Genomic DNA, 24,931 nt, shown 5'->3' with positions numbered 1-24,931 from the left:
TACAAACACAGTCTGCATGGGTATTCATTCAGTTCACATCTGAAAGTTCTCACAGACATAAGATCTGGATACTTAATTTTTTGAAATGAAAACTTAAGAGTCCAGATCAGTTTTGTAGCATGATCAAAAAGGACAATTCTGTATTAATGTATAGAGTTCCCTAATCTCAGTAAATTTAGGGCTTTGATAATACCACAGCTGAGTTTACTGGGATGAGTGGAAACATGAGTTGAGTCATAATAAAAGGAAAGTTATTCAAAATCCAGATTGTTACTTTAATACAGTTTTCACTTTGTACAGTAACTCTCCTAATAGATACAAGTACATAGCATTCACTAATATAAAAAATTTTTTTCTGCAGTTTTATCTGTTACTATACATTACTTCAATGATTAAACACTTCAGTGAACTTCAGAAGGTTACGGTCAAGTTTTACTAAATACTTCCAAACTTTGTGCACAGTATAAAACATTGTAGTGTAAAAATGTTGTATTTTATTGAAAAATCAAGTTGGTAAAGTAGGCTAATTTTGATTTATTTTTTTGGTGATGACTATTTGTTATCAATTTCTCAACATGCTATAGCAATGCTGTATCCTTAATGACTGTTAAATCTAACATTTTTTTAAAGGTAATGGGAGCTTGCTGTGAAAATGTGATTGGATACATGCCCATCCCTGTAGGTGTAGCTGGGCCACTTTTCCTGGATAGCAAAGAGTTTCAAGTTCCAATGGCAACAACAGAAGGCTGTCTGATAGCAAGCACAAACAGAGGGTGCAGAGCAATATGCGTAAGTAAAATTCAGTCTTGGATGGTTAGCTCCTTGCCTTTGTTAAGAGCCCATCACTTAATACAAAATGAGGTGAATTGTGTAAGATAGATATCTGTTTAATTAAAGTTATTAAATATTACCAATAATTCCCAGTAATCGTATTCATTTTCCCCTTTGGTCTTAGCTTGGTGGAGGAGCAAATAGCTGTGTTCTAGCAGATGGGATGACTCGAGGACCGGTTGTAAGATTACCCACTGCCTGCCAGTCTGCAGAAGTAAAGGCTTGGCTTGAAAACTCTGAAGGGTTTAAAATAGTCAAAGATGCATTTGACAGCACAAGTAGGTTAGTGACATGGCTTTCTGTAAAGTATTTACTAATGTAAATCTATAATGAAATATAGAAATCTCCCAGCTTTAGGTGTACTACGATGCAAGAAATTACATGATACTAGTTTCAGGAATCCAAATAACTTTGGTCTAAGTAATCAACAACGTCTTTCATGTCCAATATCTGGTTAACCATTAGAACTACAAACAAATGTTATATCCCCTAGGAAAATAAGGAATTCAATCACAGCAAGAAAACGGAACTTAAAATGGTATTATTCTGATTACCATTCATACTTGTTTCCACCTCCAAAAACACACACACACTTCAGTTCTGACTTGATTTTAGTGGTCATTATCCTGCACTTGTAGAATTAGAACCAGTGTTGTACACCACCATCTAATCTTTCAAATGATATAACATGTTCTTCTCTAATTCTAGGGGCTAAAGAGAATATTGATCCTATAATGTCAGAACTGACAGGGTGGGGAGAAGCATAACAGTATTAAAAGTAATATGATTTAGAGCAGTGGTTCCCAAACTGGGGTTCTAGAACCCCTGGGGGTTCGCAAAATGTTACAGGGGGTTCTCGGGGGAAAAATTCCCTAATGGTGGACAGAGCTGTCCCTAGGGACCCCGGGCAGCACGGGGCCAGCAGCCTGGAGCCCCTGGACTTCCAAGAGCTAAGCAGATCAAAGCAAGCATATCTATCACACTGAGGAGATTTAAACTTCAAGACTCTTTATAAGAAATAGAAAGGGAGGTGGATTTTTTTGCTGTTTTTTTAAAATTAAATAGGCAGCTAGTATTGTTTTTAAACTTATTATGAAGAACAAGTTTAAGCTTTGTTGCAACGTGCGTTGTTTGCCTGGACTACCTGAATGCTTGTGTAGGAGGAACTCTTTGCATTGGCTTTTTAAATACCTTCATGCAGTTTCATATTTGATACTCCTTGATGAAATGTAGGAGCCTTGTCTTATAGTAGGCTTATTCAAAGTGATACAAGCTACGAAAGTGAGATCTTGGAAGAGTGTTGCCGTTTTCATAATGTAATAAAAAGACTGTAATGATAAATAATAATTAATAATAAATAGCAAGTAATAAGCATGTCATAAAAACAAATTTTATATTTCCAAGATCACAGTTTTTATAATTTATACTCAGGTAAAGGAGAAAATCCCTGGAAATACTCATTTTTAGGAGGGGGTTTGCGAGACTTGACGTTTCAGTGAAAGGGATTCACAGGTTGTTAAAGTTTGGGAACCACTGATTTAGAGCATGACTGTCATAACTTCTCTTATCCCCATCCCTCCCCAGTATTATTTGTTGTATATTATCTCTGGAAAATTGAAGACTGATTTTTCAGTATTGGTTAGCAGAGTCATGTTCCACAAAACCATGTGGAGGTCAGTAGTACACTTGAGCATATTCCAGCAAGGCTTGATAACCATGGTATAGAACCATCCTTGCTGCTGTTGAATAATGTGCAATATCTTCAAGTTTGTTTGTTTTTGCTTACTGCATAGCAATAGAATTGAGTTGTGGGACATGCCCTCACTATCACTGCTCTAGACACTGTTTCTGTATATAACTGACTTAAGAATTGCCAAATCTCCCTCTTTTATTAGTTTGTATGCAGTAACACAGAATTTGGGCGGGGGGAATGGAGGGAGGGAATTGTTGTTTGAAATTAGGTAACTATAACACTAGGATCCTGTATTTCACAAGTTGCAGGGCTAGAAAAATTAAGCAAACCAGTACAGATACTTTCAGGAGCAGTAAGTTTTCTTAAACATTTCTCTTGGATCAGCAGTCAGAGGATTTTGTGCCTGGTAGTTGGTGCTGATTTAGTTTTGAGCATAGAGCAGGAGGAGGAGCGCACAATGTGCATGGTGCTTAGCAGGGTTATCCGGGACTAATGGCTTACTGTCATTTGTAGCTGAAAAGCAGCCTGTAGTCTTTAGTGAGATAAGGGAGAGAGAAGGAATTGTAAATAGTTAGTTGATTCTCATTTATTTACAGGTTTGCTCGTCTGCAAAAGCTTCACATCAGTCTGGCTGGTCGTAACCTTTATATCCGTTTTCAGTCTGAAACAGGGGATGCAATGGGAATGAACATGATCTCAAAAGTAAGATCCAGTCTGTTTCTACTTAGCATTTTTTGAAAAAAGAACTAGTTAAATAATGTCACTAAATTAACTCTGAACTTCCTGTCTTACATGACCATACAGGGAGTGGAAGCAAGGACACAGGACTGTCTCCCCACTTCCCTCCCTCCCTTCAACTTCTCCCCCTCTCTTTTTCTGGGGCTTGTATAAGGGCCATCCAGTATCAGAGTCCTGTGTTAAGGTTCATAGTGCTTTTTAGAGTAAATTTTACTTTGTCCCTGAAGTGCTTAAATCTAAAATAGGCAAAACAGGTTTACATGAGTGAGAAATTAAAAGTGATTATTAATCCTACTTCAACTTCATTCTTATTGATCATCTTCCCATATGAACTTGAATTTTTTACCTTTTGCTTGTTTTATTTACCTATGGCAGGCTGTGTCTCTCTCTAGTGATATAAAATGGTAACATGTAATGGTTTAGCTTTGTGTCTTTGACCATAATCAAGAGTAGTACCTAAGCAATGAAAAAGGGAGGGTTAAAATGACTATATTTAAAAAGAAAAAAAATCTGCACATGCAACTCAGGCTCTCCTTCTTCCCCCAATCCAGAATAAAGGGAAGAATTGATCCCAGATTATTAAGATTCATGTTGTGTGCATACCTTGCTAAGTGCCAGTGTTCTCTGGTCCTATGTAGCCACTCGGGAGAGTTAGAGGGGGCAGAGCCTCCACCCACCTGTGCAGCCCCAGCATGCATGGTGGGGAGGAACAAGGGCTTGTGAATTCATTATTTCCTCTACGAGCAAGTGAGTGAGATGGGGGCAGAGCAATGATTATATTATCCCTACCCACCAGCACCATCTTACCTAAAAGGGGAGTCCAGGTTCCTCTGTGAGGAACAATTCCTTCCCATTGCTGCTCCTGAGGTAGCACAGTGATATGCTTTCCCTTGCACAGGGGCTGAGCCCAAAGGTTCAATCTAGCCCTGATGTGTTACTGTCTCTGTGATGGTTAGTCAAATATTAGTTACGTTCTCCAGTGGTTTATAATGCAACCTTCACTGGAAGTTACACTTCATTTATATCTGCTTCTGTCAGGGTACCGAAAAGGCACTTGCAAGACTGCAAGAAGAGTTTCCTGATCTCCATGTTCTAGCTATTAGTGGTAACTATTGTACAGACAAAAAGCCTGCTGCCATAAATTGGATAGAAGGCAGGGGGAAGTCTGTTGTCTGCGAAGCAGTTATTCCAGCCAAGGTGGTCAGAGAAGTAAGTACCGCTTTGATTCATCTTGGGAAAAAAAGCATGTTTTTTCTAACCAAACTAATCCTTTAATAAAAATTAAACTTGAAATCAAGATTTATAAATTGTACATAATGATCACTCTTCACTTTGAGCATTATTGTAGGATCATGGACGTTATAGATAAAAAATGACTTACTAGTAGAGGATTTTTCATTCAATATACTTTTGTGATGTCTAGTTTAAAATGTCTGAAGTGGTGGATCTTCTGCTCCTTCTTTTGAAAGACTGTTCCACAGTCTAATAGATCTGACACTTAAGTAGTTTACCTGATATTCAGTTCAGTTTTAATAACCTTTGTAACCGGTCCCTTGGGTACTCCATGGCAAATTAATCTGCAGCAGTTAGCCTGGGTTCTGCTACACATCACAGTACACAAGACTGGAAATTCTTTGGGACCTTCATATAAAGAGGTTTTGATTGAATTAAATATGAAAATAAATAATACAATCAGTAATATTTCTTGTGACTTAATTTGATATTTAATTTTATAGTGCCCCAGAACTTTTTTAACTTTCAGTTGTACTGCAGAATTTTGTATTAAAAATATATAACTACATTGTAGAAGTGATTGGGGGAAGCTGGAGATTGTGGCAAGCTGGGATGGGGACAATTGGGGGTTGTTGCTATTGGAGTTACCTGAGAGGCAGGTAGGTACTATCATAGCTTATTAACAGGCTTTTTCTTCCAAACTATTTTTATATTGTCATCATTAAGTTTCAAATTTAATGTCAACATTCCATTGAAATAAATGGGGTGGTTCACCACACCTCTTGGAAGTATTTATTTCAGGCTGTCTTTAGACTTAGGCAAATCTCTATGCATTGGTTTGCATTCTGTTCGTATTTAGAAAGTTTTAGCAACTGTAAGAGCTTAAATTATTTTCTTTTATATGAAAGTCTACATTTTAGAGAACTGTTCTGAGGCAAGTTCCTCAGCCATGGAATCATAGTCTGAGTGCTAATACTAAACAACATGGGATTACTACTGCTGTCTAATGAGAAGTATAATAAAAGCATATGGTTTTGTCTAGCTATTGAAGACTACTACAGAAGCCATGGTTGAGGTTAATATAAACAAAAATTTGGTGGGGTCTGCGATGGCTGGTAGCATAGGTGGCTATAACGCCCACGCAGCAAATATCGTCACAGCTATCTACATTGCATGTGGACAGGTAAGTTCAGCCAATTCACAGCACTATTAGGTTTTGGTTTTTTAAATATATTCTTAAGATAGTTGAACTAAATGTTTTTATTCTGACTTTAAGGATGCAGCACAGAATGTGGGCAGCTCTAACTGCATCACTCTGATGGAGTCAACAGGTCCCACAAATGAAGATCTGTATATCAGCTGCACAATGCCCTCTATAGAAATTGGAACAGTTGGTGGAGGAACCAACTTGCTACCACAGCAAGCTTGTTTGCAGGTACAAAGCATCAAAGAAAATTAAAATAACATCCTTTTAAACCAAAAGTCCTCCTGGTTCTATTGTATACTGTGTGTCTAAGTAATACTGCAAGTTTTTTTCAAACTTTAGTAGGCTTTAAGATATAACTAACTAAACTGTTCTAAAGAGTATTTATGCATCTGATTTTGAAGCTAAATGCTACTTTTTAATGTCTGAGGGACTTAAAAGCTGGTTTGGTTCACATAATTTAGTAAGGACCATTAAATAACTCTAACTGAACACAAATTTACCTTTACCAGCGCTTGGTTTTAAAGTGTAATGTTGTATATTTTTGTCTACAGATGTTAGGGGTCCAGGGTGCAAGTCAAGACAATCCTGGTGAAAATGCACGTCAGCTTGCTAAAATTGTATGTGCTACAGTAATGGCAGGGGAATTGTCATTAATGGCAGCACTGGCAGCTGGACATTTAGTCAAAAGCCACATGATTCATAACAGGTACGAAATGCAAAGCTTAGTACTATGCTCTGCATCTTCCCCTGTCCCAAATACAGCACAATATGTAATAAATGGTACATGAAACAGTTAAAGCTACAGAGAGAGTGCTGACTCCAAATGGCTTATCTTACTATTTTTGTTAGGTCAAAAATAAATCTACAAGATCTTCAGAGAAACTGCACCAAGAAAGCAGCTTGAATGTCAGAGGAGCACTGACCAGGAGTAAAGAATAATATATATTTATGAAATTTAGAAGGCAGTGTTCAGTACAAAGATTTTTGTGGAAGATAATTGAGAAGATCAGCAGACTTGTGATAAGTGAAACTCCTCCTTATGACTTTGACTTTCTTCAGCTGTTAAAAATTACTTCCTTTATGAAGATCCCAGATGTCTTGAACATGGTTTAGAATTTTTGATATTTCTCTTACTCTGCGCATGCTCTTCTGAAGGGTCAGCTTTATATCATTAAGGATTGAGGGTTTTTTGACTAGTGAACTCCCAGTTATGACTGAGATGGAAAACAAGTTCTGTAGCGTAATTTGTTGTGTGTTTAAAAAAATGATTTGGCTAAAATTGGTTTGTATGTAATGTTCCTTGTGGTTTTTGTTTTCTGGTTAAAAAAGTAGGTTTTAAATATAAAGTGATAGCAGCCTAATTGCTTCCATGAACTCCTGATTTTAATTTTGTTTGTTCAAGTTTTAAGCTTACGTCTTGAGTTATGAGATAATTTTATTGAGTCTCTCATTAATCTGTAGAAACATTGATCTATTTATAGTACTTCACTTGGTGCTGTTCCACTTAATTATTAGCTCCCTAATTGAGTTACATCATTTTTTCCTTTAAGGAAAATCTATTGCTACAAAGTGTAGAAATGTTTGACATTCTTTAATAGGAGTATGTGTTCAACCGCCTGGGCATTTTGTTCAGAGAGAAGTACTGTATCATGACTTTCTAAAACTTTCTTGATACAGATATAGAAACAATTACACATCAGGCAGTTTAGAGCTTTGATAATGTTAATACAGTTTTTTACATAACTTTTTCTGTAAGTAGCAATGGATTCAAGTGAATGAATCAAGAACAGATGTTTACACTTTTAAAATCTCATCTTTTTAAAGTACAGTGCGTTGGCACATTAATAATTTTTGGTGTTCGACACTTTCTCCCCAGGGATCGGTGTTTGACGTCTGCTTAACTTGAGATGTAATAAAGCCAGAAAAATCACGTGTCTTTAATGTTCCAGTTGGTTTTTATGTTTGATTCTTTTTAAATATTCTCTTTTGTGAAAAAACTGTAATTTATTTTCTGAAAAATCCAACTTATCCATCTTACGAAAACTTAAAGGGTCCATTGAAATGATGTTACTAGAAAAATTAATACAAGAAATGTAACTGTCCATTAAAATACTGTATTTGGATCAGTGAGATAACATAGGGTGTTTGTTAACATTATGCGGGAAATATTAGGTAGGTTTATTTTGGTTTGACTTGCTACTGAGAAAACGAGTATCAGTTACTATGCTAAACAGTTATTCTGTTCAGTCACTGAAGGAAAACTATAAATGGATTTGAACATTCCTGCTTACTGGAAGGATGGTGTCAGCAGGTTGGTCTTTTTATGGGGATACAGAGGCATTTCGGGGGTGGTGATGAAATAGAGAGAATGCTGTTCTTCTAATGTGCAAGCTTGGTATAACTCGTGAGGGACTGATTTTGTAGAACATCAGCTCTAATATTAATATATTGGTCTCACAGAGCTAACATTCAAGCTGGAAGACATACTACATGCTAGGTATGCTGTGGTAGCATGAAAATATCATGAATGTTTATCTTTTTGCATTATTATGAGTAGTTTTTTCTTATTTATGGAGAGTTGAAACTGCTTTGTTTCTGTGTTCAACCAGTGATTTATTATTTAAAGTAACACTGAGCTGGCAATAAATGGTGGTTCAGTGTTCATTTTGGTGAATGTAACTGACATTCTGTCTTGCAGAATTAACGTTTTGTATTATTACTAAATTGTGTACATTTTGGTACAGAATACTTTTTCAGTTTCAGTAAAACAATGGAAAAGCATTTTGGCTTAATTGTGATATTTTTAAGTATAATTAGTGACTTTATTAAATATTAAACATTGTTTCAGGGATTGTTTACATATTGTCCTTTGGTGGTATGAAGAACACTTAAGGAGTTGCAATAACTTCTCAATACAGTAGTTGAGTATGACACTTTCCATTGAGGCCTATTTTGGACATGTCTCTGTACTTTCCAGAAAAGAAGTTTTTCTTGCCTGGAATTTGGCACACGGTAGTGGTCTGCTAAAACAGAATATATTTTGCAAAGTCTGTGATGGTCATTTCAGAGAGATATGTGACCCTAAACACAAAAATGCACTTTTAGAAAAGTCTTCCAATCTGTTTGGGCTAGGAACGCTGAACTTACTGCATTCGTTCTGCATCAGTGAAAGCTAGTGCATCAAAATTAACTGACCAATATGTTACTCTCTACATTACACAGAACTCTTGAACATGAGAATTATTTAAGAGGAGGAGGGAGAACTCTCAAATGAAAGTACCAGACATACAGTTATGTAAATAAATATTTAATCTTAAAACCTAGTCAAATAATAACTACTTTTTTTAAGTTAGCAAATTTTAACATTTTAAAACGTAAGCTGAAAATAAGGGTTTTTAAACCACTTTCCCATTAAACAAAAAGTCTGGAAATATATACCAACTTTGACTCCCTAAATTTCATCTAGGAGCCAAAAATCCTACTATCACAAAGAAATCTGTCACCTACACCTTTACATTTAGAAGCTAAAGGCCTGATCAGAGCCTCTTCCCCTTCTGTTTCAGGTCCTTGGCCATAGTATAATTTCCATGTCTGGCCCACCCAATATCCAGCATTAGTCCACCTACAACTGGATACTCTTTCAGCTTCCTCTCTACATCTCATGCTCTAGACCAAGGGTAGAGATCAACTTTATATATGGAGCAAATAATTTTTGGTTCTCTATGAAGCCCTACATAAAACACTACAGTGGAACCGCTTACCACAAATGCAAAGTTTGGGGACTGATGTGGGTCCAGGGCAGAAGGTAACATGCTTACAACAAGCCACCCTCAGAAACAAAAACACCCTGAAACCAATATAGAGCACTTGTAATTGGATGGTTGGGGTCAGGTTCTTAGAGCTGCAGATGTCTAAAGGCTACTGTAGGGCAAAGGATGTATGTTTTAAAAACGTGTTGGCTAACATGTTAAATCTCAGCATAGATGGAATAAATTGTATTTTAACATGTTAGTTGATTGAGGTGAACCCTAGGCTGGCTTTCCTCCTCAACCCTGAGCACCTGGGGCTGGTTCACTTTCCTCTTCCAGCCTGGTTTTGCTGCCCTACCACATGCACAGACTTGGTCCAGGGCTATACTTAGGCTTTGCTAGTGTGGTGGCAGCTTATACTGGCAAAACTGTTCTTTTGCGGGTATAGCCTATTCCAGCCATCTTGAGCAAAACAAGCTACCCAGCAAGAGCTCAGTTTTGCCAAAATAACTGCATCTACAGCAGGGGCTTTTGGTGGCTCAGCTATGTCAGTCATAAATCACACCTCTGACTGACACAGCTATGGCGGCAAAAGTTGATCATGTAGACCTGGCCTTGGCTATAGTAGTTCTGTGCCCTCCTGCAGGACCCTCCAGCACAGGAGTTGTTCAGGCATCACAGTGGAGAGTTATTAGTCCGTTCCCAGAAGGACCAGGATTTAGAAATTCTGGCAGATAGATCTGCAGATTTGACATTCCAGTTGCCTGTCAATTTAATAGACAAACCACAATACCAGGTACATGCCCTGATATTTGCATGAGTGATGTTGCAGGTGATATTCTAGATGTCCTACCATTCAAGGGTGTGGGGATATGATGTTATTGACATGAACTGGGACCACATAGATCAGTGTTGCATAGATCAGTCCTGTAGTGGCACCGAATCTTGTATAAAGGGGGTCAAATGAGGTGTCTAAGACAAGATTATGGTTTGCTGATTATGATTATGCTGACTATATGTATCATTTTTGTAGTTAAAGTTATGAATATTGACTCTATACTGTCTGTATTTTCAAACTTGTGCTATGCTTCTGGGTGTCAGCTCTGCCTAGCCTGCTTGATGGTCCATTAAGGACCATCAGCTATACAACTGACCCACTGAGAGAAGGCAGACACGCCTTGCGATTCAGCAAGGTATGAAGGGACATGCCTTTGGACAGAACTCTGAGGTTTTTCCATGCCATGTGATGGACAGCTTGTCTTTGGAACAAAGAAAGAAAGACCATATGACAAGAGAATATAAAAAGCTGCTGCAGCTCCTCCATCTTGTCTTCAATCCTTCTTCTTACCTCTGAAGGAACTTTGCTACACTGAAGCATTGAACAAAGGACTGATGACCCATCCCAGCCGTGGATGTACTCCAGAGACTTGCTTTGAACCTGCAGTTTATTCCATCACTGCTACAAGCCTGAACCAAGAAATTTGCCATTACTGTATGTAATTTATTCCATGTAACCAATTCTAGCTCTCATCTATATCTTTTTCCTTTTATGTATAAACCTTTAGATTTTAGATTCTAAAGGACTGGCAACAGCATAATTTGTGGGTAAGATCTGATTTTTATATTGACCTGGGTCTGGGGCTTGGTCCTTTGGGATCTAGAGAACCTTTTTCCTTTTTCTTTTACTGGGGTATTGGTTTTCATAACCATTCATCCCCATAATGAGTGGCACTGGTGGAGACACTGGGAAACTGGAGTATCTAAGGGAATTGCTTGTGTGACTTATGGTTAGCCAGTGGGGTGAGACCAAAGTCTGCTCTGTTTGGCTGGTTTCATTTGCCTTAGAGGTGGAAAAACCCCAGCCTTGGGCTGTAACTTCCCTGCTTGAAGCAATTTGTCCTGAATTGGCACTCTCAGTTGGGTCCCGCCAGAACCAACATCATTACGGGAGGAAAAGACTAGATGACAGTGGTCCATCCCCATTTCATAGGGCAGCATTTCCCAAACTTGGGACGCCATTTGTTCAGGGAAAGCCCCGGCAGGCCGGGCTGGTTTGTTTACCTGCCGCGTCTGCAGGTTTGGCCGATCGCAGCTCCCCCTGGCAGCGGTTAGCTTTGCCCAGCCAATGGGGGCTGCAGGAACCGTCGCAGGCCGAGGGACATACTGGCCGTCGCTTCCCACAGTCGGGCACAGTGGGAAAAAAAAAAGGGGGGGCGGGCAGGAAAGAGGTTAGGAGATGCTACAAAATAGCCATTTTGAAATAGTATGCAGACCATCAAAAACAATCCAGATTGGAGTACTATCATTAAATTGTAATGAATCCATACTCCTAGGAGAGATCCTCAAGCCTCATAAAATGAAATATGCTACCAACTTTTCAACCAAATAATATTCTCTGTGTAATAAAGTGGAGCTGGAAACCAGACTTCTCTCTCCCCTTCTTCTGTCTTCCAATAAAAAGGACTTGGCAACGTGCCCACTCTCTCCCACCACCCTCTTCTGTGTCCACTTGCCGTTCCATGTTCAGGCTTATGGACCAAACCATAATTCTATTGAAAGGGCCTGATGTATACAGATATTTTGTACTGATATAACTATGTTGGTTAGGGGCTGGTTTTTGTTTTAACCAAAATAGTCACACTACTCCAATCCCTACTGTGGATGTAGTTATACAAGCATAAAAAGTGCTTTATAGCAATATAGCTATTCTTGTGTAGAAAGGGGAATAAGCTATATCAGTAGAAATACATCTGTACTGGTATCAGTGCATCCACTCTAGGGGGGAAAACCACTTTAACAATAGTGGCATAATTAAAGGTGTATAACCCTTAAACTGCTCCAATGATAAGGAAGAAGCGTCGGCCTACTAGAGACATAAAGAGGTATTACTGTTATGGGAGTTTCAGACTATACAGAGTTATCACGCTTCTCCCAAACTAGCTTCTTCAGAAACTATTTTGGGTTCTACTGAGAATGTCATGTGTAAGCTTCTGTAAGCTTCTGCCCTAACCTGGTCTGAAGGCTAAGCTTTCCCAGTTAGCCCAAAGACAAGAAGGCCCAAGCTGCCTGCAGTGGGCCCCTGGTGCAGACATCAGCTTTGGTGAGAGATGAACTGGGGTCAAGCAGCCTATTTCTCCACTTCTTCCATTGGCAGAGATCCGTGGCAGCGTCACTCCCTGGCACCGAAGACGCTGGGACTCGTCCGGCACTGATCCCATTCACCGGCGCAGAAGCAGCACCGGAGCCGGCCAATGGGGCGCATCCCAGGGAGGAACCCCGGCATCAAAACTTTTGTAGCCTGTGCTGCTGACTTCAGCCCCACAAGGGGGACCATTGAGTCCAGTGCAGTTGGACTCCCCGGGTCTGGTGGTGGAGGAGGTAGCACTGCCTTCCACCCCAGACACCTTTGAGGCTGCCACGAACCTCATTGTGATGATGGCACCGAGGTCCCCAGCCCTTCACATAAAGCTTCTGATACCGCCACGGGCAGCGCCATGCTGGGGAAAGCCAGCAATGATCCGCCCTTCGACTCAGCCTGCAGAGGGGAGGTACCGCTCAGAGTTCCGGCAGCTCTTGGAGTCCTGGTGCCGGTTGCACCTGCGGCGCCGGTTGCACTCGTGGCGCCGGTCTGACTCGCGGCACTGAACCAGATCCCGCCAGCATTCCCTCTCACAGCACGGATCGCCTTCACGCAGTAGGTCCCGATCTCAGCACTGTTTTATCAGCACCGATCTGGCTCTCTGCGCAGACCATGCTCACGGGACTGCTCCAGATCTCAGCACTACTCCCCAGCCTCGCAGCGCTGCTCCCCGGCTCAGCTGCGCTCGGCACCGCCATGGCCATCACAGTCCTGGGCCCCATCTTTGGACTCAGAGATGGGGTCCACATATTAGCAGCGACCCTGGCACAAGTAGGTGCGGGACATACCTAACATCGGTGCAGGATCATGGCCTGCGCAGTGGCACATGCCAGTGCAGTGGCTATTTTGGACCCATAGGCGTACCACCAGGCCCAGGGTGCCCAGGCCAAGGCCTCATGCTCATTGGATCTGAGCCTAGTGTGCCTGAGGCAGCGGTCAGTCGCCCCACCCCTAGGGGAGCAGAGGAGTCGGCTGTCGCACTACCTCTTCCGGAACCCACCCCAGTTCCTGAGCCAGACCCTGGAGTGGCTGGCACGGAACTAGAGGCGGGGCAGGAGGTCCCTGAGGACCAAGAGTCCAGAGGACCCAGTTCTCCCACTAGCGTCTCTGTCAACCACCGCGGACGAGGCGGTGGTGGGCACCTCCATCTTGGGGCCACCCCCTATAGATAGCCATGCCCACCAGGAACTCCTGCGCAGGGTGGCACGGAATATGAACCTGCAGGCTGAGGAAGTGGTAAACTCAGAAGACCTGTGGTGGACATCCTGGCACCAGAAGGGTCATCCAGGGTCGCTCTAGCCCTCATCAAAACTATACAAGCCAATACAAAGACCATTTAGCAGATCCCAGCATCCATCCCTTTCACCACTAAGGGTGTGGAGAGGAAGTACTTCGTACCCTCTAAGGGGTTCGACTACCTGTTCATACAACCACAGGCTTGCTCATTGGTAGTGTCGGCAGTAAATGAGAGGGAGAGGCAGGGTCAGCTAGCCCCAGCGCCTAAATCTAAGGACGCCAAGTGCCTGGATTTATTCGGACGCCAGTGAGCAGGCAATCCTGAGCAGGTACAGTTTTAACTCCTGGAATTCTGAGGAAGTTTAGGGAGCTGGTACCAGCGGAGTCCAGGGAGGAGTTTAGGGCAATTGTTGAGGAGGGCAAGGCAGTGGCATGGACCTCTTAACAGGCCTCTCTGGACGCTGCGGACTTGGCAGCACGCTCCTTGTCCTCAGGGACAGCTATGTGGCGTAGTGCATGGCTACAAGCCTTGGGCCTCCCGCCCGAGGTTCAGCAATCTATGCAAGACCTACCCTTTGATGGGGTGATCCTGTTTGCCGAACAGACTGACTCCACACTGCATAGCCTCAAAGACTCCAGGGCAACAATGAAATCTTGGGGTATGCACACCCCAGCAACCCAACGAAAGCCCTTTAAGCCCCAACCGCTGCAACGGCGCTTGTATCCTCCTCTGCCAAGGCAGGATTTTTACAGGCACAGGGGTAAGAATGGCAGGTATAAGCCTTCTCATCCCCTGTCCGCACAGGGCCAGGGCCCGACTAAGCCTTCATCAGGCTCAAAGCAGACATTTTGAAGGTGTGCCCAAGGACAGAGCACCTGTCTCAACACCGGATCCTTCCCTGTGTTTTTTGAACCAGCTATCCCACTTCTACCGTGTGTGGTCCCTAATAACATCGGACCACTGGGTTCTTTGCATGGTGGAAGTGGGATATTCTCCCCAATTCTACTCCTACCCGCCCTTCCCTGTCCCTCTTCAGGATCCTTCTCATGAGCACCTCCTTATCCAGGAGGTGCAGGCGCTCCTCAACGCAGCAGCGATGGAGGAGGTTCCTCAGGAGCTATGGGGCAAGGGATTCTATTCCCGCTACTTCTTAATCCCCAAAGCCAAGGGGAGGAGGGAGGTCTCAGACCCATTTTAGACCTGTGAGGACTAAACAAGTTCATGGTAAAGTTGAAGTTCCGCATGGTTTCCCTCAATACAATTATCCCTTCTCTGGATCCGGGAGACTGGTTCGCTGCCCTCGACATGAAGGATGGGTACTTTCACATAGCGATTCGCCCTGCACACAGACGCTTTTTAAGGTTCATGATTGACCAAAAACATCAGTTCACGGTCCTTCACTTCAGCCTGTCGACAGCCCCACCAAGTGCATGTCGGTGGTAACAGCCTTCCTCCAAAGCCTTCCTTACCTTGATGATTGGCTACTCAGGGGGCACACCAGAGAACAGGTGGAGTCGCAGGTCTGTCTGGCCATATCCACGTTCAAGAGACTGGGTCTCCTTCTCAACATGAATAAGTTCACCTTGTCTCTGACCCAGAGGATAGAGTTTATTGGGGGCGGTGTTGGACTCGGTCCAGGCAAGAGCAAGCCTGCCAGAATCCCGATTCCAAGCCATGGCAAGCATCATTCAATGCATGAGAGAGTACCTGACCACTACAGCAAGGAATTGCCTCAGTCTCCTTGGTCATATGGCGGCCTGCACGTACACGATCCGACCTGTCAGGCTGAGACTCAGGCCTCTACAGATGTGGCTCGCTTCGACATACTGCCCGGGGCGCCACAGCCTGGGACTAGAGGTCATGGTGCTACAGCAGATGCTAGAGTCACTCCAGTGGTGGCTCGATGCTTGAATAGTCTGCGAAGGAGTCCCCTTCAGCAGCCCTCAGCTATCCTTGTCTCTAGTTATGGATGCATCATCTCTAGGTTGGGGCGCCCATATGGAAGATCTCCGAAAGCAGGGCCTCTGGGTCACAGGATGAGCTCTCTCTCCATATCAATATCAAGGAGCTCAGAGCGGTGTGACTCGCATGCCAGATCTTTCAGTCTTGTCTGCAAGGCCAGCACAAGGCAGTCATGATGGACAACACCACTGCAATGTTTTACATCAACAAGCCCCTCTGTCAGGAGGCCCTCAGGCTCTGGGAATTCTGTATAGCCCACTCCATTCACCTGGAAGCATCACATCTGCCAGGAGTCTAGAACGTACTGGCTGACCACCTCAGCAGGTCCTTCCACAGCTAAGAGTGGTCCATCCGGCCACACATCATTCACTTCATCTTCCAGAGGTGGGGTTTCTCCAGGTCTACCTGTTTGCCACTCAGAGCAACAGTAAGTGCCCAGTGTTTTGCTCCTTCCAGGAAAGCAGCCCGGGCTCACTCGCAGACACATTCCTGCTTCCCTGGGGAGGTCGTCTGCTCTACGCCTTTCCCCCGTTCCCTATCGTGCACAAGGTCTTACTCAAGGTCCACAGAGACGGGGCAGAGATAATTCTGGTGGCACCGCTGTGACCTCGACAACACTGTACACCACACTTCTGGATCTGTTGGTTGCCACTCCTCCCCAACTTGATCGTTCAGAACCACGGTCATCTTCATCACTCAGACCTCCAGTCCCTCCATCCATGAAGCTTCCAGGCTGTGAGGCGAACCCTATGGATGTCTTGTGCTCGGAGCAGGTAAGGGAGGTCTTACTTGGCAGCAGAAAGCCCTCCGTGAGGGCCACAAATCTAGTGAAGTGGAAGAGGTTCACTTGCTGGTGTAACCAGTGACATACACCCCCACTTCAGGCGCCGTTACCCTTTATTCTGGAGTACCTTCTGCACCTGAAACAGCAAGGCCTGGCAGTATCATCTGTAAAGGTACACCTAATGGCTATCTCAGCTTTCCACCCCGGAGTCTCTGGACGTTCTGTCTTCACCAACCCCATGGTTGGACGGTTCCTCAAGGGTCTGAACTAGCTACATCCCCAAATTAGACAGCCTATTCCTGTGTGGGACCTTAATTTGGTCCTCTCCAAATTAATGGGTCCCCCATTTGAGCTGCTGGTGACTTGCTCCCTTCTCTACCTATTGTGGAAGGTAGGCTTCCTAATTGCCATCACATCAGCAAGAAGGGTGTCTGAGTTAAAGGACCTTACCTCCAACCCACCTTATACAGTTTTCCACAAGGACAAGGTGCAGCTCAGAACTCACCCAGCCTTTCTGTAAGGTGGTATCACATTTCCATACCAGCCAAGACATTTTCCTACCTGCTTTTTATCCAAAGCCTGATACCAGAAGCCATGAGCAGAGGCTGCACTCCTTGGCTGTTCAGTGAGTGTTAGCCTTCTATATCAAATGCATCAAGCCATTCACGAAATCGAACCAGTTGTTCATAGCGGTGGCTGATCACATGAAAGGACTACAGGTCTCATCTCAAAGAATATCTTCCTGGATCATGTCCTGCATTCGCACGTGCTATGAGTTGGCCAAGACACCAGCCCCGTCACTTACGGCATACTCCAGAAGGGCACAGGCCTCATCAGCGGCATTCCTGGCCCAGGTCCTGATACAAGAGATCTGCAGGGGAGCAAGTGGTCCTTGGTGCATACGTTCACCTCTCATTACGCCATTGTCCAGCATGTCAGAGATGATGCAGCTTTCAGCAGAGCGGTACTCCAATTTGCGATTCCATAACTCCAACCCCACGGCCTAGGTAAGGCTTGGGAGTCGATATGAGCAATCACTTGAAGAAGAAAAAACGGTTGCTCACCTTCTCGTAACTGTTGTTCTTCAAGATGTGTTGCTCATATCCATTCCAAACCCACTCGCCTTCCCCTCTGTCAGCGTAACCAGCAAGAAGGAACCGAAGAGGTGCCGGGTCATATATTGAGCACCATGAAGGCACCACTCCAGGGGGCTCCATAGCTGACCCGACGGGTGCTGCTAGGGGAAAAACTTTCCAACGACTGTGCACGCCATGCACACAAGTGAAAAAGGCTCTTTGATAAGAACTCTCCACGTATTCCCATGGGACTATTTTACACTCACTTTGGACAGACAAAAATGACTCCATAGGCAGCAGGGAACCAGGCCTGAGATCTGTGAGGTAGTTTGGAGCACGACCATGGTGGGTTTTAATAACAAGGAGGGGCAAACACTAAATCCTGCCCAGACCTGGGTGACCCTAATGGAGGCACTGAGAGAACACAGTCCTCTGTCCACAACATGCATTACTGTGTGCAGTCAGCACCACACAGAGCTAATGGCAGCTCTGAACCATAGATCCCCAGCTATTTGTCTCCTAATCCATTTACAAATTATGTTCCCTTTTTGTTAAAGGGACCTGGAAATGATATAGACAAGTCAAGAGGTTTGGGTTATATTTGCCATTTGGGGCTATTTACCCAGTACCTCTGGTGCATGGGATCCTTTCTGCATGAAAGACAACAATCTTTGGTCTTTCCGCTCTGCTCCCAAATTAGCTACTGTATGCTGACTTTCAACTCACACAGTCCCGTAGATTTCTGATTTCCAAACTAAAATAAACCTGGCATTTCCATGTTAGTAAACAGTTCAGTAGAGACACAGACAGTTCCACAATACAGACAGGAATGAAGACAGCCCAGAGGGTGTTAAAGCTGGGTATCAAACACACTGCCAAGAAAGGATGGGGGAAAAGAGTGTTAACTTCCAATTTCACTGTGGCTAGGAGATCTTTAAATTCCATGTAGACCAGGTAAATTCAAAGGGATAGAATGTTTTAATTGTTTGAGCACTGGAATGGGACTAAGAAGATCATGGTTCAGCGCTCACAACAGCAACAGACTTTCTGTGTGACCTTGGGCAAGTCACTTAATCTACCCTGCTATAAAATGGGGATGAGGACAAAATCCATTCATGGTCATGAGGAGGAGTGTACTATGATGACAAGGGCTGGATTAGTATCTAGATAGAAGGGGGTTGAAGGTCTTCTTTGAAATATTTGCACACAGTCAACTGGTACTTAATTTACCTACCATGGAAGCTGAAGAGCTGAGTCACAGTTTGCCACAGTTTGAACCTGTTGTTCCAGGGAGTCTGGAGATTTCAAACGTAGACTGGAACGTGAAGGTGGCCTAGGTCTTGCACTGCTCAGTTTCTGGCAACGTGATGCTTTGAACTGATGCCACTACAAGTCACCCCATACCTCCTCCTATAACTGTCAAGCCTACTAGCATCCTCTTGTTTTGAACTGCTGCCCTAGAAGATACAAACCACCATTACGTTATTTTGCAATAGAAAATCAGTTTTCTAATCCTGGGAGTCCCCCAGGCTTTTCAGGAAAGTTTTTTGTTCTCAGAGTCATAAGATGCAAGCTCCAGGCTGGGAGGCTTGGGTCAAGAAACAACAAACCAAAAAGGAATGTCCTGTCTAGACCAGAATACCTCAAAAAGGAATATGTTATCAGCGCAATAAACCTAGGAGTGAAGTGGGCCTATACCAACCCCCCTTTCGTTTCAAAGAAAAATCTCTCCTTGTGTCTTTAAAACTCCACAAAAAATATCTGTAGTTGGAAATGTTTTAATCCTTTTGTTTATTTCTTAAATGTTGAAATGCAAACACCTTTGTGAAACGGATACTTACAAATATGTTAGCTAAATGCCAAGTTCCTAGGATTATTACTATATAAATGGTAAAATGTTTTATGTATCAACATGGAATCTAATGACCTTGCTAAACTAATTAATATGTAAGAAGCCACTTAAGTATAGAACAGTGGTTCTCAAACTTTTTTTTCCCGCGGACCACTTAAATTGCTGAGGGTCTTGGTGGACCACTTAATGATCTTTCAAAATGTTGATTGTACCATTAGCGAACTATTGTAAAGCGCTTTGGATAAAAGCGCTAGATAAAAAAACTTTAATAATAATAAACTTTTTTTGTTCTACAAATAAAAGCACACAACTCATATTTTAATATCAGTAATCTTACTTTTCTAATGTGATGGATATACCCTCTCTCCCCCGCCGTGGCAGTCCCTGAGCTGGGGCTGGGAAGGAGAGGTGGGGGGGTCTCTCCCTCTCTGCCCTGCCGCGTCAGCCCCCGAGCTGGGGATGGGAAGGAGGGGGGTCTCTCCCTCATCACAGCACACACAGAGCTGAGGCTGGGAAGGAGGGCCCGTCTCTCCCTGGCAGCTGCAGCCCTGGAGCTGGGGAAAGTCGGCTCTTTCTCTGGCCGCTGCCGCCCTGTGCATCCTAAATTCCTCCCACCCAGTCTTCTCACCCCACCTCCCACTCCCACCTATGCCCTATTCCCCCCAAGACCACCACCTCACATGTGCGTCTTCTCCAGGGTCCAGGCACCTAATTAGTGGAGCCACACCTGAATGGGTGGGTGGACCTTCATTCTGTTATGTGCAGCCGCCCAGGCCCGCACCTTAGAGGGAACTATCCGCGGACCACAGTTTGAGAACCTCTGGTATAGAACATTTATATTAATGGGAAATTAATTAATTGCTGGTAATGCTCAAGCAACTTTCCTACCCAAATCAGGAAGATGAAGAATCATCACTCCAAAAATTGGCAGGTTTTTTTTTGAGAAAAAACTACTTTAATAACTAATTAAGCTAACGACTTCCTCCAAGTTATTTAGTTTAAAAAGAATGTCTTAAGAACAGTTTATATAAAGAATAGGAGTGTTTGGACTTTTTGAAATCAGAATTTCATTTCCTGTTACACTCTAATAAAAAAGGAGTATCTCTAAAGATGGGCTGAATTAAAAAAAAAGTTAAAACTAACTTTAAAAGTTATGTGATGTTTTCCTGCCAGAAGAAGAATAAAGGCAATTAAAGAAATGTTACATATTCATTAAGCATACTGCATATTCAGGAACTGAAGGTGAGACAATCCTGAAGGCATGAAGCCAAAAAAAGAGTGATCGCACCGACTCTGAATTTAAACAAGCCTGAAAGAGGTGTGTTATCCTATAATTTCATAGAAAGAAGGAGGAGTGTATAAAAATCTTTGAAGTAAGCATTCCTTCCCCTCCCCACACACTCCCTGCTATCCTGCTTAAACAGCAAGCACTCCATAACTCATCCTATTACAGACAGCTACAAAAAATAGGGATGACTCAAAAAACAAAACCAACCCAAGGAAAACTTCCCCAAGACTTCAACATGGATTGGTGAGAGAAAGTTAACAGAGACACTGCCAAGGGATTAGATTTAAGAAACTTGTAATAGTTTTTGCAATATGGAAATGCTGTTGTAACTTAATATTTTAACAGTTCTCCTGTTAATTACGAAATGGTTAGACCATGTATTCGTGGAGAAGAGACAGGGGCTAACCAGTGGGATTCAATTGGAGTTAAGATTCCTAATATTTGTAATTGGCCTGTTTTAAAACAGATCCTTAAATGGCTTATTTTAAGTAACTGATTTAAATATTTTCTTCAGTTTCATAGGCTTTAGTTACAATTGATTATTTTGCCCAATTATAAACTGGTTATTACTAACAACCAACAGGATCCACCTTTCCTTAAACAAAGTTATATTGCCCCTTAATTATCTAAGGATACACTAAGATTGGTTTCACAACCATTTTTGGAAATAAGCCCTTAGTCTCAACTTGCCAAAAGAAGAGTCCTCCATCAAAGGCAGGCCCACTCTCAGAGGGACATACAGAAGCAATTCCAACAGAAGTGAAAAATGGTTCTCTTCCTGTACTGTAACTGTTGTTCTTCGAAATGTGGGTGCAGACATGTATTCTGCTCAGGTGTGCGTGTGCCTCATTCACTGAAGCTGGAGAACTGTGCTTAACAGTACACACCCACTGGGGCAGCACTCGTACCATCTGGCCCTTGTACCCCCCTCATAGCCCCAACTCCCCTCAGTTTCTTCACCCTGGAATCTAAGACTGGGGACTCAGGTGCAGAGGGTGGATTGTGTAACACATCTCAAAGAATAACAGTTACAATACAGGTAGGCAACCCTTTTTTCTTCCTAGAGTGGTTACAGATGTGTGTATTCTACTCACAAACAGTAATTGGGACAGATGCAACTGAATAATGTCATCTACTACGGGACAGATGCAACTGAATAATGTAGCTGTCTTTAACGTGCATCAAGACCATATCAGGAAAGTAGATGTAAATAAGTTATACATCTTATAACTGCTGACAGTTATCCAGAAAGCTACAGTTAGACGTAATGTATTTAAACTGGGACATTAGTGAAGACAGCTTGTAGGTGATTGCAATGATTTTAATATGCTGTAATTCATGATAATGTAATTATGTAGTTCTTAACAATTAAAATAGTAGATACCAATGATACATACATACATATTCAATAACTAGAATGTGTATAAATATGCTGAAAATAGCCTCCCCACCAAAACTGGCAAAGCTCCCCCACAAGCACACACACCTCTTCAAAAGCACCCACCAGCAAAAACAAAAGTGCCTATGCTTACAGAGAATCTCATTGTGTTCACAGTAACCAGGAGGTAAAACCCACACAGGAAGCTCCAACTCAGACTGTGCTCAGTGCGAAGGAACTGAATGGGATCAGGACAGCGCCGCCCTTAAATAGCCATAGGAGGAGCCAGAGGGCACGAGCACTGCCCTGTCAGGTACTGCTGCACAAAGTTCTCCGGCTATAGTACACTGGGTGCATGCACACCTGAGTAGAATACATGTCTGCAACCACTTGGAGAACCATTTTATCAGTTGTGTCATGTCATTTATGTTTTTGTTTGTTTTCTTTTCCTCTCTTTAAGAATAATATAATCATGGTTAATAACTGTGATTGTTTTGCTTGGTCTCAATCATGGTGCCCCCTAAGGTACATCAAGACCCTCTGTGACTAAAATAGTGGAAATCAGATCTCTCTGAGATAGAATTAGTGATACAGGCAATTCATGAGAGTATCTTTTAACATTGGTTTTCCCTGAATTGTCAGTAAGACAAACAAACAATAAGAGCTGTCCTACTTTTCTTGATTCTCTGGACTAAATATTTATAGTAATTTAAAAAAATAAAATTACATGGTGTCAAACAATTTAAAGTTACCCCTTTCTATCCCACAGCTACCTGCAGGGATTGAATCATGAAGGCCAGATTCTCTGTTGCCCTGCATGTTGTGTCACCATTAACACTTGTGCGAAGTGGGCATATAGTGGTACCTTTCTGATCTGGCCGTATTTTACATTAACTTTGCACAGGTGTAGATGTCTATCCAAAGTACAGGGCCTTAACTGGCCCATAAATCTCTTCATGTGGTTCACAGACTAGACAGAGGACAAAGAAGGATGGCATACTGGGAAGTACACTGCTTTAGTACTCAAGACATCTGGATTCAATTGCCAGCTCACCTGCAGACTTCCTGTGTGACTTGAAGTCTCTACGCAAAAGAATAAATAGACATAAATCAGACGTCAAGAATTATAGCATTCAAAAACCAGTCGGAGAAAACCTCAATAACAAACTTAAAATCGGGAGCGGCAATTCTTCAACAAAAAAGCAGACTCCAATAAGAAACTGGAGAACTGGAATTAATTTGCAAACTGGACACCATCAAATTAGGCCTGAATAAAGACTGGGAGTGGATGGATCACAACAAAAACTAAAAACTAATTTCCCCATGCTAATTTCTCCCTACTGTACTCACACTTTCTTGTCAACTGTTTGACATGGGCCACCCTAATTACTGCTACAAAAGTGATTTTTCTCTCCTGTTGATAATAGCCCACTTTAATTGAATTGTCTTGTTAGAATTGAACCCCCACTTGGTAAGGCAATTCCCATCTTTTCATGTACTGTGTATATATATCTTCGTACCGTATTTTCCACTCCATGCATCTGATGAAGTGGGTTTTAGACCACGAAAGCTTATGCCCAAATAAATTTGTTAGTCTCTAAGGTGCCACAAGTACTCCTCATTGTTTTTTTTTAAAATTACTCTGTTCTTCATCTGTAAAATGAGGGTGCAAGTGCCCTACTGTACAGGTGTGATGTGAAGATAAAATCCTTTACCAAGGATAAGGTGTTCAGATACTATGGTGGTGAGGGTCAGAGAAAAACCCATGATGGTAATGTGGGTTATATAAAGAAATCAGTGGACAACCTTGTCACCTGGATCGATTGGTCTTCAGCTGTCGTTAAGACTGCACCGATCACAACACGTCCGCCATTCTTCTTGCATTCTTGCCTTTCTTCTCCACGTTCGTCCGAAACATTTAACAATGTCATCTTCCCATCAAGCCCCATATACAAAAGGAAAGTGGGGTGAGGGAGTGCCATGGCAGCACACTGCACAAGAATGAAACTTTGAGTGCAATTTCTACCAGCTCCTTTGAAACAGTCTGAGCATCATGGGGACCTGTTACAGACTCACCTGGGGTGACCCAAGACTTGTTTAGGCACATACAGTCAGCCAAACCCCAGGTTATTTGATTATCTAGTTAATAACTAATTACTGATTTACATGTTTATCAGATTAATTTTAATGCCATTTCTAAAAATTTAATCTTACCGAAAATTTAATTTTCGCCTTTTTAGAACGAACCCAAGGGCCACCAATAAAGAGCTGGGAATAAGGAACCAACTTCAGCCTCTTCCTGTGTTACCCGGGCTGGCCGCGGGGGGGGGCGGGGGCCGGCGGCGCTGAGGGAGGTGTGCCCCAGGCCGGCCGCGGGGAGGGAGGGTAGTGCTGAGGGGGAGGGGGGGTGTGCCGCGGGCCGGCCGCGGGCGGGGGTGGCGCTGAGGGGGGGTGTGCCCCGGGCCGGCCGCGGGGGGGGAGGGTGGCGCTGACGGGGGGTGTGCCCCGGGCCCGCCGCGGGGGGGGAGGGTGGCGCTGACGGGGGTGTGCCCCGGGCCCGCCGCGGGGGGTGGGGGGGTGGCGGGCGGTGCTGAGGGGAGGGGGTGTGCCCCGGGCAGGCCGCGGGGGGGGGGCGGCGCTGAGGGGGTGTGTGCCCCGGGCCGGCCGCGGGCGGGGGTGGCGCTGATGGGGTGTGTCCCGGGCTGGCCGCAGGGGGGGGGCGGCGCTGAGGGGGTGTGTGCCCCGGGCCGGCCGCGGGCGGGGG

At 43.4% G+C, this 24,931-nt stretch overlaps 1 protein-coding gene and 1 long non-coding RNA gene across 8 annotated transcripts in view; one reads left to right on the top strand and one right to left on the bottom strand.

The window, feature by feature from the left end:
- The window catches only part of HMGCR (3-hydroxy-3-methylglutaryl-CoA reductase), a 43,059-nt gene extending 29,642 nt beyond the window's left edge, over positions 1–13,417 (top strand). For 5 of the 7 annotated variants that reach the window (XM_073344232.2, XM_073344227.2, XM_073344229.2 and 2 more), the window contains exons 13-19: positions 631–789; positions 956–1,113; positions 3,121–3,226; positions 4,301–4,471; positions 5,538–5,678; positions 5,772–5,930; positions 6,254–13,414. In XM_073344232.2, the coding sequence (XP_073200333.2) occupies positions 631–789; positions 956–1,113; positions 3,121–3,226; positions 4,301–4,471; positions 5,538–5,678; positions 5,772–5,930; positions 6,254–6,490 (1,131 nt within the window). In that variant the 3' untranslated portion in view covers positions 6,491–13,414. Of the gene's footprint in view, positions 1–630; positions 790–955; positions 1,114–3,120; positions 3,227–4,300; positions 4,472–5,537; positions 5,679–5,771; positions 5,931–6,253 lie in introns of all 7 variants that reach the window. The other 2 variants (XM_073344228.2, XM_073344230.2) reach the window with 2 other exon arrangements.
- The window catches only part of LOC140911364 (uncharacterized), a 39,172-nt gene extending 14,723 nt beyond the window's left edge, over positions 1–24,449 (bottom strand). The window contains exons 1-2 of the long non-coding RNA XR_012158917.2: positions 23,974–24,449; positions 18,884–19,106 (exon numbers count right to left, since the gene is read on the bottom strand). This is a non-coding gene — a long non-coding RNA (uncharacterized LOC140911364). The remainder of the gene's footprint in view (positions 1–18,883; positions 19,107–23,973) is intronic.
- Between the last annotated feature and the right edge of the window lie 482 nt (positions 24,450–24,931).

This window comes from Lepidochelys kempii, chromosome 5 (assembly GCF_965140285.1).
Source record: "Lepidochelys kempii isolate rLepKem1 chromosome 5, rLepKem1.hap1, whole genome shotgun sequence".
NCBI lineage: Eukaryota > Metazoa > Chordata > Testudines > Cheloniidae > Lepidochelys > Lepidochelys kempii.
This window is presented reverse-complemented; position numbering and strand designations above follow the sequence as displayed.